This window comes from Gouania willdenowi, chromosome 24, assembly GCF_900634775.1.
Source record: "Gouania willdenowi chromosome 24, fGouWil2.1, whole genome shotgun sequence".
Lineage (NCBI taxonomy): Eukaryota > Metazoa > Chordata > Actinopteri > Blenniiformes > Gobiesocidae > Gouania > Gouania willdenowi.
This window is the reverse complement of record NC_041066.1, coordinates 8,357,134-8,370,021: the sequence shown is the minus strand read 5'-3', so window position 1 is coordinate 8,370,021 and position 12,888 is coordinate 8,357,134. Positions and strand designations below refer to the sequence as shown.

Sequence of the window (12,888 nt, the reverse complement as noted above, 5' to 3'; positions counted from 1 at the left end):
GACCTGCAGATTAAACAGAAACCACTCACTGGGGACACTGGTGTTTGTCTGTGAGCTTCTATCATAGATGCACTGTGGAGTGTCTGTGCTCCCAGAGATGTGCGCAGTATGGCGGTACAATGATCACACTGTGTTCCAGCTGGAGCTCTGGATGATGGATGACGTCTCCCCAGCATGAGAGGCTTTCCTGCCTGCTTGTTTTAATTCTGTTTGACTTCAGGCTCCTAATACAAGCTGAGAGTTTTACATTGGCTCTGAAAGGGATGTAGTGCTTTACACTTTTTTTTTTTTTTTTTTTTTTTTTTTAATCCAAAGGGTCATTTTTGTTCATAGATGTTGCTACAATGAACATGTCTGTCTGTCATGGGGACTCTTGCATTAGGATATTAGGTTGGGTTGGTTCTTTATTTTTAATGGGGGTGTCATGTCCATACATTTGGACATAGTCATACTTTTTGATCTTTATTCAGTGGATGTTTTTGACCTTATGTTTCAGTCAATTGTACAAATTAATGGTCTCATTCTGTTATAATCCCATCTTATGAATGTTTAAAAACGACTCCTTTAAATGCCTCATGATGTGCAATCATTATATTATTTCCTTCACCAATGAGGCGGTAGCAGGATTATGTCAAATGTACTTATCATGGAATATTCCATTAATTCCATTCAATATTCTGGTTCAGCATGAAAAATCCCAAAATTGCTATCATTCATTGACAAATTCCCAAAATTCATGTCTCAGTTCCTTAATTAACCCGTCTGTATGAAATTTGACTCAGTTGTGTTGGGATGGTCAGGTCTGCATTGTTGTTTTCATTGCAAATTTTTTGAAGAAAATGGGGGTATTCATGCGTTTGTACTTACTGTATCATTGTTAATTGGAATAGAAATTTCTTGAAAGTGTGAATGATCATGGTACCATGATCAGTTTCGCCGATCAATAACTGCCAATATCTGACAAAGGATATTTGGGGCTTGGTAAAGGTTTGTGCTCTGAAGACTCAATGCGCGGGGCCAAGTCCGGTCCTTTGGAGCACCTATTTCGGCCAGCAGGAAAAAGTAAAAATACAGAGAAAACACGATGAATCATTGTGTAAATGAAACTCAACAATAATTGCAGGGGTTCACAGTTTTCCTGGTGCTTATATTGCACGATTGCAGTCATTTTTTATGTTAAACAATTGAAAAAATTCTTACAAAATCCTTACATTTTCCTCTAAATGTAACACATTTCCCTTAATTAAATACAAATTGGTCAAAAAGTCTAGGAAATTAAAAGTTAAGATCCTGTTGGGACTCATACAGTATTTATCACCTATTGCTTGGATCTTGTCCTTTGCTACATATTTTATGTATATGTAGAAGTGCAAACTGGGGCTCAATAATGTTGAAATTACTTGTTTTCTTATATAAAATGTGTGGCCCACTGGACACCTAACTACTCCGTATTTGGCCTCTGAACTAAAATGAGTTTGACACCACTGGTTTAAGGCTTGTTTACAGTCATTGTTATTGTGCTTGGAGCACCGTTTTAGTAATACACTGATACAAGACTATATTTAAGGTTTCTCTCTTGTGTTACTGTTTAAGCTGCATTTGATTCATTCCGGCTGTTGGGTTCTGTCTAAGTTGTACAGTTTTGTTTTTTTTTTTTAAAAAGGAGCGTATCAAGCAAACTAGTGTGTTAGTGTGAGCCTCACTGATCCTCACTGTGGCTCCAGGACTGATACCCATCATTAAGTCACTCTGATGGGGACATGATCTTCAGTCATGCTGCTGCTGTGTGGTAACCGTGACATTCTCTCTCTCTCTCTGTCCTCAGCAATACACGAGTTCCCTGATGACCTTTTCACCAATGATGAGCGAAAGAGTGGAGCCGTTCTGCTGCACATTGTGGCGGTAAGAGTAATTCTATTTATTGTCAGATGTGCATCACAAGTCCCACATGTCTGTCAGTTGTTGGTCAGTTTATTGTTAGTTGGTCGCAAGCTCAGAGAGAACATCCAAACTCCACCCAAAAGGGGGGATTTAAAACACATAACTGGGACTCAAACTACCAACCTTGGCTCAAAATTTATCTTATATTGTAATCAATACAACATAAAGTATATGGGTCAGCTCTTTGTGCTTTGCTAAAGCACTCAGTCACAGCACCACGATGATGATGATGCATCCCTCCCTAAATGTTGTGTCCACTTTCAGGTTTAGTTCACGACTTTTGCCGAGGAGATGGAACACAAATCAATACAGACAGATGGTACAACACACTCAGTGCCAACAGCAAGTGAGGAGAGCGCAGGTCGATCTAAACCAAAGACAGACAGCGAATAAAAAAAAAAACACAAAATACTTTTGAAAAAACTAAAAAGAACAAATAGTCCACTGCTGATGTTAGAAGCAGTATATATAGATACAGAAACCTTTGAAATTGTCCCCATAGGTAGTCAGAGTTGTAAAAATCAGCACTTTTTACTATCACGATGTTGTAACCAGTTTTTTCACTACGAGAAAGTCTGTGCATAATTTGCAAAGGACAAATTGGAACATATGACTCACTGCCTCGAGGACAATCCATTTGTATGTCGACTCAGGTTTTTGTATCCTGAGATTTCAGAAACAAAGCCTTAAACCAATGTTTGTCCTCATTCATAACATAACTTAAGCCACTGAATTGTCACACATGAACCTTGTGCTCTGCATTGATCCCCTCCCTAAGGAGCAGTCACTGGTAAAGGGCCCAGCAGTGGATTCTTCATTTTGAACCACAAGGTTATGCACCCAGATTGAGGATCGTTCTGCCTGTAAACAGAGCCTGAATGATTTCAACATTAAGAGTTTCTCAATTAGTGATTCCCAATCTTTTTTGTCTCGTGTATCCCTTTTGCATTTTTGTCAAATCATGTGTACCCCCTCTTCATATCATAAGTTCCCTCCATAATTTCACATTATTTTTCATATCTGGAACAGCGGGCTCTCCTAAACCCATTACTGCATCTCAAACAACAGTTCCCTAGGGCTTAATCTATAAATAAAAAAGTGAAATTTATTAAATACCATGCAACTTTTGTGATTACTTTAAAAATAAGTAAATACGGTCTTTGCAAAATTGAGCTAATTATTGTCTCCTAATGTAAAGTGTGATAAAATTACCCCTACAGCATAAAATAATTCTGTTTAAATAAATGACAAGAAAATAGAAATTGTAGTATTTTTTTGTGCAATTGTACTGTTAGATTGTTGTGAATTTGTCCCAAAAATAGCCTAAAAGGACCTGCAAACATTTCCCCATTATTTTTTTAAATTAATTAAATATTTCCGAGTACCCCCTGCATTGTGCTCTTGTACCCCCAGGGGTACACGTACGCCTCTTTGGGAACCAGTGGTCTAGATATTACAAAGTCGTTTTATTGTGTTTTAATTTTACTTTCTGCTAATTAATCTCATTAATATTGATCCCACTAAATAAATCCTTTTTTTGTCGATTGAACACTGAGTCACACTGAATCACTTTGATTAACCAGCAGTGACTGTGGTCTTAAAACATTAATGGCGTGTGGACTGATGTTCCCCCAAGTAGAAAAGTAAATGCACAATTCATTGAATGTATTGTTGAGTGTAAAACGAACAGTAATGTAGATCATGGTTGGATGTAGAGCCGGGCGATATGTCGACATTCAAGATATATTTAGTTTAGTTTGTTTTATTTCAAGCACACTATGAAAACGTGTACAGTATGTACAACATAAGACACTAAACCAAAGAAAACAGAAAATTCACCGCTGCTCAAAAAGGAGTGGGAGTGAAGTTTAACTCTTATTAATTCCCACCCCCTCTTCCAAAGTCTTAATACAATAGCGTACTTCCTTTGGTTTCATCCACTTTCTTACATAACACAAGCTCATATATCTTCATACATTTAAACAATGTTGGCAACAAAAACTCCAGCTAAACCAACTCATTTTCCTTCATTTTAATAACGTTCAAGAATAATTTCTAAATAGTTTTATATTTGGACATTCCTTGAGCTACTCATTTCAGCTGTTCCACAGTTTCACCCCTTGTACGGAAACACAAAGACCTTTCTTCCTACTGTGTACCATCGGTTTTATGAAATGTAGTTTTCCTTGCAACATATACCCGCCTTCCCTCTGAGTAAATCACTTTCGTACATTTTGAGGTAAATCATTGCGCTTTGCCCTGTATGGAATTTGTATATTCTGCAAATCCACCAGATCTTTAAATTTTAAAAATTTGGACTCTACAAAAAAAAATTGTATTTGTATGTTCACTATAACCCGCCCCATGAATGATCCTTAAAGCTCTCTCTTGTAAAATGACAAGTGACCGAACTGTTGTTGTGTAGTTTCCCCACACTTCTGCACAATATGTAAAATATGGCAAGACTAGTGAACAATAGAGCATACGTAGGGACTTCTGATTTAAAACTTGCCTTGCTCTACTAATTATTGATATACTTCTTGAAACCTGGCTCCTAACGTGACTGTGAGATTTCCAGTTCACTTTATCAATTTTGATTAAAAAATGTTTTATTTTATTAACTTTTTCAATATTCACTCCATCCAGCTTAATTTCAATTTGCAAATTATTTCGACTATTACCAAACATCATTAATTTTATTTAAATTTAGTGATAATTTGTTTGTATCAAACCATAGTTTCATCTTCTTTAAATCCTTATTTATCTCCTGCACTAGCAACTGAAGATCACTGCCTGAACAAAAAATATTGGTGTCATCAGCAAACAACACTAAACTCAATACTTCTGACACTTGGCATAAATCATTAAAGGTGCAGTCCGCAACTCACATATCCCTCCCTCCCCACTGCTCTCTTGCCCTGCCTCCAAACTTTCCAAAGTCCCTCCCTCAGAAGAGCTAATAAGCTAACGTTAGTCAGACAGCAACATCACAGTAATATAACATGCTCTGTTAAAAGCATATTACTGCAGCGCGTCTCTGTTTCTATGTGCACAAACCTCAGCAGCAACAGCAACAACAGTGTCACTTACAGCAGCCCACACGGAGGCTGCTGTGCGCACATGAACAACACATGCACCCCAGAGTTCTAGTGTAACAATAATAAATCAAACATCATGTAAATCAAGCAGCAGTAATTACCTTTTTAGCAGAAGTCACCAATTCCATCTTCTACTCCTCCAGACCATATACTGTAAAAAAAAAAGATGGTGCTCTAGCTCCGGGAAAGGGGTGGGGCCTGTGAGCAACAGCTGTCACAGTCCATCAAACACAATCCTGGCTCTGATTGGTTCTTTTTGCTCGGTCACAGTGCATTCTGGCAATCTGCCAAAGGCAGCAGGAGCAGCAGAGGGACTCAATTAGCCTGTTTTTTTCATACAAACTACTAGTTTGATGTAAAGCTGTCCTTACATAGTGACAGCTTTAGCAAATATGACAAAAAGTCACTTTTATAAGAGTTGCAGACTGCTCCTTTAATGTAAAAAAATAAACAATTTTGAGCCCAATACTGCCCCCTGTGGGACACCGCAAGAAATGTCCAGGCATTCAGAAAAGTAACTTTCGCTCAGTCAAATACGGTAACTTTTTATCCAGTCTAATGCTTTTTCTTGGATCCCATATCACTCAAATTTCCCTAGTAAAATTTCATGATTGATTGTATCAAACGCCTTCTGAAGATCAATAAATATTCCAATAGTATGCATTTTGTTCTCTGCTGAACTTAATATTCCTTCTATAGAGTCTAACAACAGGTGATGTTGCCCTTTTTGGCATTCACTAAGTATATTACTTTTTTCCAAAAAGTTGTTGAGACGAGCGATAAAAAGTTTTTCTAGAATTTTGGAGAATTGTGGAAGCAGAGAAACCAGTTTATTGTTTGTAAAATTGATGTTTGTCCCCAGATTTATAGAGTGGAATGACCTTTGCTATTTTCATTTGATTTGGAAATGTGCCAAATTGAAAAGATGAGTTGCAAATATAGGTAAGTGGTTTTGAAATGACATCAATAACATTTCTCACCAAAGTCAATCAATATTATTAGTTATTTGAAGTTTTGTTCTCACAATTTGAATTATCTCTCGTCCCTCCACCGGAGAAAGGAACATTGAATTTAAATTTCTTTCAGTAAAGCTATAACTATATTTATCATTTCTGGGTTCAGGAATATTTTCTGCAAGATTTTTCCCAATATTGACAAACATTTATTGAAGGTATTTGCCACCTCTTTTAAGAGCCGTTTTCTTTCTTATTTTTCTTATTCTTATTCTTCCGCAAAAATTTGAAGCGCTACTACTTTGCCAATTCTTAACCGATCCACACTATTCAAATATCAAAATGCTCCACTATATAGTGAAACTGCTGCTAAGCAAATTGTGAGATTCTAACACTTATAATTTAATGTAATATTAGATTTTATGCGTTTACTGTAAACTGCCATATCTCTGTTAATTTTTAACTCAGAGACTCAAAGTTAGCACTAAAATGTAGCCCATTTTCTAATGTACAATTATCAGTAATTTGTAGAGGTTGCACTCTGACAAAAGTTCAGTTTTTCATTAATTATGCAAATCTTAACCGATTTACACCATTCAAAGATCAAGTTGTTCTGCTCCTCAGTGACAGTCATAATATCTAATTTGTAGAATGATAAATCTCTTACTTTTAATGTTATTCAAGATTTTGTGCAAAATTTTGTGATCATGCAATGATTGAGTGGGTGATTAGGTCTGCTAGAGTGTATCACCTGTTGTTCTTTTACTTTTAGCAATACTGCTGTTAAAGCTTTAATTCTGCAGCTACAGCTACAATTTATAGCTTAAAATGTTGCTACAATCTTCTACTTTTTAATAATTATTCTTTAAGTGGGAAGGCTTTGCATTTCCTGTTACTTTGCTTCCACAAGGTGGACTTTTATTCTCAATTTTTCATGGGCAGCTGTAGCTCAGTGTGATCAGCGCCTGCTTCTAAGTTCATCAATCATCATGAGGACCCTGGTTTAAGTCCTGCTCTGGTCAGTCTCTGCAACTCTAAATAACTCTTTGTTCAATCTTCAGTTACTGAACAAAATACTGTTAATTATCTGTGGATTCGTATTCCCGGTTGCGTTGTCGCAGCAATGCAAAGTTTCTAGTTATCTTTGCCTTCCACTTTAAAATATTAAGATAGCTTAACTAGCCAGCAGCTTTTTTTAAAAAAATAGTATTATTCAGTATTTTCCAAAAATCCCTCACATGATAAAATAATTGCATATCAAATCGCAATTAGATTATTTTTCAAAATTGTTCAGCCCTAGCCATATGTACAAGTTAAAAAGAACAGGCACAATGGAATTCTTGTGCAAGTCCCTGAGTCAGATGGAAAAAATTAAACAAAAAATCAGCATAACTGTAGAAGGTAGAAAAACAAGGAAAAAACACAAGTATACTCTACAAAAAGATAAATATATACTAAAGTTGCACCTATTTTGCAGCTGTTTTTGTTGGTAAATGTGCCTGTGTGGCATTTGGATCATAAAATTTAACCCAGAACTCAGATTTCATTTGAAATGTATTTAGATTTATATCGTATATTGCTATTTTGAGTAAAATTATCGATATGAGTTTTGGTCCTTATTGCCCAGCACTAGTTGGATGGTTCTGTAGTGTATAGCTTAATGGCTGCAAGTTGACAGTCATTATAAAGGAGGCTTTATGTAACAACCCTAATAGCTGATGGCACTTAAATCCCTTTGTTCCATGTAACACAAACAACAGCTTTATGAGCTATGAGCTTCAATCACTAACAATGCCTTGAATGTAATGTTGGGCCATTCCTACATCACCATGTGGCTCAGACTGTTCACACTGTGATCCAGCACTGCCCCCTGTGGACAGCATAGTGTACAGCACATCTGTCATAAAGCCTGAGCCTTGATGATGTCACAGCTGATCTCTAATTTATAGATCTTGCCTCAGCTGATGAAATCTGCTTTTTGTCATCAGCATGCAGGTCTCGAGAGTTTTTCGAGCCCTGCTGCTCACTCAGAGCCTTTAGTGTATGGTGTTTGGTGCAGGCTGGGGTTTTAATCTGATGTGTCCTTCCCCCTAATTTATACATAGGGAAGCATTTTGTCCTGAAGCTGCAGCACAGATGTGACCGTCTCACTACCTCACATAAATGTACACATGCAGTTATAATAAATGTTACATTTGGTCCTGTTTGCAGACTCTGTACATGTTCCTGGCCCTCGCCATAACCTGTGATGAGTATTTTGTCACAGCGCTGGAGAAGATCTGTGAGGTAGCCAACAGATGAACTCCCACTTACTCTCCCACTGTTTGTTCTGGTTCTTCTGAGATTTTTATCTGCTTTATTTCTGCAGAAACTGGATCTTAGTGAAGATGTGGCAGGAGCCACCTTCATGGCAGCTGGCAGCTCAGCACCGGAGCTTTTTGCCTCAGTCATTGGTACGTAGCCACACACTACACACACACACACAGACGTTTCCAGATGGTTAGCATTAGCTCTGATCTCTGCTGTTTACCTCCCTGTGTGCAGGTGTCTTCATCACACATGGAGATGTGGGGGTGGGGACGATTGTTGGCTCAGCGGTCTTCAACGTCCTCTGTATTATTGGTGTCTGTGGGATATTTGCTGGACAGGTGTGTGCGTGTGTGTGCGTGTGTGTGCGTGTGTGTGCGTGTGCGTGTGTGACAAACAACTGGATCAAGTCTCATGAGACAAAAGCAGATCCTTACATATTTGATGAAGATTTATTTGAATCCTTCACTTGTAGTCGCACATTTCTGATGTATTTTAGAAGACGTTCCTCATTCTAGGCAAATGATTAACTCAAACATTTAGATGAAATCTAAATTTGATTAATAATGCCAAACTAAATGAATCCAACCTGAACACTTGCTCTTTATTAGGTAGTGCTGCTGACCTGGTGGGCTGTTTTCCGGGATTCCTTCTACTACATCCTCTCTGTTTTGGCTTTGATTGCTGTAAGTTCTTTTAACGACCTTTTTTTAGTTTCAAAACTCTTATTTTGTCATAGTTTTAACTATATTTCTGTTTTGGCTTTTATAGTTCATATATGATGAAAAGATTGTGTGGTAAGTTTGTCTATTTTTCTTATTGATTTTCATTTCAGGTTCTGTTTTTAAGTTATTGTTTTTCTATCAAATGCTCACAAACCAAATGTAAAGCAGTCACATGAAGTCATGTGATTTCTCTTTCTCTGTCTCAGGTGGGAGAGTTTGGTGTTGGTTCTCATGTACGCAGGATACATTTTGGTCATGAAGTGAGTCCTGCATATTTTTAGAGACACACACGCACATGCACACGCAGGTGTTTGCAGGATGGATGGTTCCCAGCTGGATGGGAGTGTCTGCTGGTGCATTATCTCTGCAGAGTTTACCTCAAGTTTTATAAGAACATTCTCTGAAGCTCAGTCAGGCTTTTTTGGATGCAATTTCTCTCTTCAGATTATATGCTTTCAGAAACGGATCTCAAAAGTTTGGCCCGAGCCCGACAGACGGGTTTGGGCTTTAAAAAAAAAAAAATCAGCATTACAGGCCAACACTATTCAAAATCTGTGCACGCACACAGCTCAAGAACGGGTCAGCAACGAGTCGTTTATACGGTTTTCAACATCAAATCTTTTTTTTTTGAGGCCAGCATTCAATTCATCTCCTCATCATCCATTTTTATATCTTTCTCACTGATCGAAACACAGCACTTGACCACACGTTTACTGCGCAGCGCCCGAACCCATGTAAAATATAGGAATTAAGACAGAACCCAACCCGGCTCATTGGTTGGGCTCCTACAACTCTAGCTTCGGTAAATATTCAAATCATCATTATATCCACCAAGGAGATAATATTTTCAAGAAAGTGTCTATTTGTAAAAATTTAAATTTTAAAATTTGTGGAGCTGCCCGAAAAAGCAGCTAGTCCATTCTGGCGAAAGTGACGAAGTCCCCCCCCCCCCATGTTGTTAAGGAAAGCCGGTGTACCTGGAGAAAAGCTGAACAGGTACAAGGAGAATATGCAAACTACAGACAGAAAAATCCCAGGGATATTTTGTACCATTGGGCAATGGCACTACGTACACTATTGAAAACAATAACATTTTCTGCTTATTCTTTCAATTGAAGTTGAAAGTGTCTATTTGTATGATTGCCGTACAGACAACCCTCGGTGCTATTGGTAAGGTTACCGAAGTACAAGTATGTAGCGTCTTAGGGTTAGGAATAGGTTTAAGGTTAGGGTTAGGTTATAACCCAATATCGCAACAATTTTTAGGGTTAGGGTTGGACCAAAACTGGCCAATTACTGACCTATCACTTAACCTAAACTGGCCAAATAGGGGCGCTGCGTACGGATAGAATGTTGGTTTATTGATACGGCAACCGTACGGATAGCCACTGCCTATTTTTATCGGCGCGTTTTTGTTCGTTTTTCTGTTCGGTTTACAGTAAAAGTACTATATGGATTTCAACAACATTTTAACCAAAGTTAGACATTACCCTATGCAAGATTTCATCAAAGCTTCTGATTCTAGATCGGTTTTGAAAATCTAAAAAATCCCTATGTCATTGGCAAAATGACATAGGGAGACAGATCTTAATAAAATGTGACTCGTTATGTTGGGTTGGTTCCTCAATTACTCCATTTGGTTTCCTCCAGAAAGAATCCAGATTGAGCATTTCATCACAATTATGCCCATACATTTGGTCCTGCTGTATCGTTTTTATTGGAAAATGAAATTCCTTCCAAGCCGTTAAAGTGTTAATGATCTTGGTACCATGATCAGGACCAATGATCCAGATAACTGCCAATATCTAATTTGGCACTTGACTTGACTTTGGTGGAGGTTTTAGCTCTGAGTGCTCTACTCTAGGTTTGGAATTGTTCCACTTTGTGAAAAGTTTAGCGTTCAGTCTAAATAAACAAAAGAATCAAAGTTGGCGTTTTTTTTAAATGAGTTTAGCACAGTGTCAATAACCCTTTAACTTCTGTCAAGAGGTTCAGTCAGACCATGTTTGTGTTCCTGCTGCCCAAACTGAATAATGCCCATCACGTCATCTGGTCCAGCTGGTAATCTGTGTCACACTCTGCTCTCCCCCCGCCATAAGAGTTTAATCTTTCTCCCTCGGCAGTTCCTAAGAGCAGTGGCTAAACCGGTCACTCCTCTTCTTTCTCATTTGGAGGGAAGAAGTACTTACTGTAGGTCTGCTTTCTCCTAAAATGTTGTCTGACCTAGACTAGTGTAAGTTTTCTACAGCACCTCCATCACTGCTTTGAGGCCACTCCAGCCCACAATCCTACACTTTGTTTTCAGCCTTTTTCCAGGATTCATTGTAATCTTTACCAATCTGACCAATGTCAATGTTTTTGATGTGATTCAGCAACACATGCTGCAGCATACGCATGGGTTTTATTGCACCAGCTGGCACACTGTAATTCAGTTATCTTTATCGGTTTTGATTGAATCATCTCAATCTGGCAACGGGTCCCTAAAGAGTTGGCAATTGTTACAGTAGATAGTGTTGTCTGGTAGTCGTGGAGCTGACTGGAATGTTGGGCTTGATTGTTTGATTTCACATCGAAAGTGTTGGACTGCGGAACGTAAGGATGACAAACTCGAGGTCCGGGGGCCAAATGTGGCCCTATAGATTGCCCAATTTGGCTCTCCTGGAGAAAGTAAAAACAACAAAGAACACAATAATACATGTGTAAAAAATACCAAATAATTCAGTTTTAGAATTTTCAACCACTGTAAAATCACAAATTTGATGAAACTACATAATATTTGCAGGGGTTCAAGTTTTTGCCCTCATATTTTATCGCAATTTGTGGAAAGAACCAACACTTTTTTGGAAATCTTGCACTTGTCATTTACTGCTTGGATATTGTCAGTGCCTTTATATATCATTTATACATGGAAGTGCAAACTAGGGCATAGGGCTGGGCGATATGGCCTTTTATAAATACCGCGATATTTTTAGGCCATGTCACGATACACGATATATATCTCGATATTTTGCATTACCCTTGAATTAACACTTTGATGCACAAAATCACACCAGTATGATGATTCTATATGTCTACATTAAAACATTCTTGATCATACTGCATTAATATATGCCAATTTTAAACTTTCATGCAAAAAAGGGGATATCACAACTAAGTCAAAGTTGACATAACTGTATTTATTAAACAGTGAGTGGCTCAAACATAAAATTGTCAACAGAAAGTGCACGTTCTGTGCAAAATTGTCACAGAGACATTTCAAAACAAGACATTAGTGCAGGATGCAACTCACATGGCATTTCAAAACACAAAATTAAAGTGCACTTTTTGTACATAATGCCACTACAATATTTTAAAACAAATAGTGCCCTTTTGTGCATGTTGTCATTAAGATGACATTTCCAAAAAAAAAAAAAAAAAAAAAAAAAAAAAAGTCCGCGAGTTTAACGGTATGGTCATTTTCAACACCGCACAGACTACAAGCTGCGATATATCGAGTATATTCGATATATCGCCCAGCCCTACTAGGGCACATTAATGTTGAAATTGAGCTTCTTTTCCAACCTTAATTCTGCAGCCCACTTGAGATAAACTGCTCCATATTTGACCCCTGAACTAAAATGAGTTTTACACCCCTGCATTAGACTTCAGTATTTGATTTTATTGCTGTTTTCGCTCTCTCCACCTTGTATTAGGATTCATATTTTTCTACCTCAGAAATGAATTGTAGTTTGGATGGAAAAATAAATCTGTACATCCAAATTGCAAACTGTTCCTTGTAATCAAAGTCCTTTATTTCTGACATGACGTGTTTTTCTCTAAACTCATGTAATGATGCCAGTGTTACCTCTGCATTCCTGTTCAAAG

The 12,888-nt window shown here is 37.8% G+C and overlaps 1 protein-coding gene across 3 annotated transcripts in view; it reads left to right on the top strand.

The window, feature by feature from the left end:
* Nucleotides 1–12,888, top strand: part of slc24a4b (solute carrier family 24 member 4b) — a 52,100-nt gene that overhangs the window by 26,992 nt on the left and 12,220 nt on the right. For all 3 annotated transcript variants that reach the window (XM_028439779.1, XM_028439778.1, XM_028439777.1), the window contains exons 3-9: nt 1,826–1,902; nt 8,204–8,278; nt 8,361–8,445; nt 8,537–8,640; nt 8,911–8,985; nt 9,071–9,096; nt 9,231–9,284. In XM_028439779.1, the coding sequence (XP_028295580.1) occupies nt 1,826–1,902; nt 8,204–8,278; nt 8,361–8,445; nt 8,537–8,640; nt 8,911–8,985; nt 9,071–9,096; nt 9,231–9,284 (496 nt within the window). The remainder of the gene's footprint in view (nt 1–1,825; nt 1,903–8,203; nt 8,279–8,360; nt 8,446–8,536; nt 8,641–8,910; nt 8,986–9,070; nt 9,097–9,230; nt 9,285–12,888) is intronic.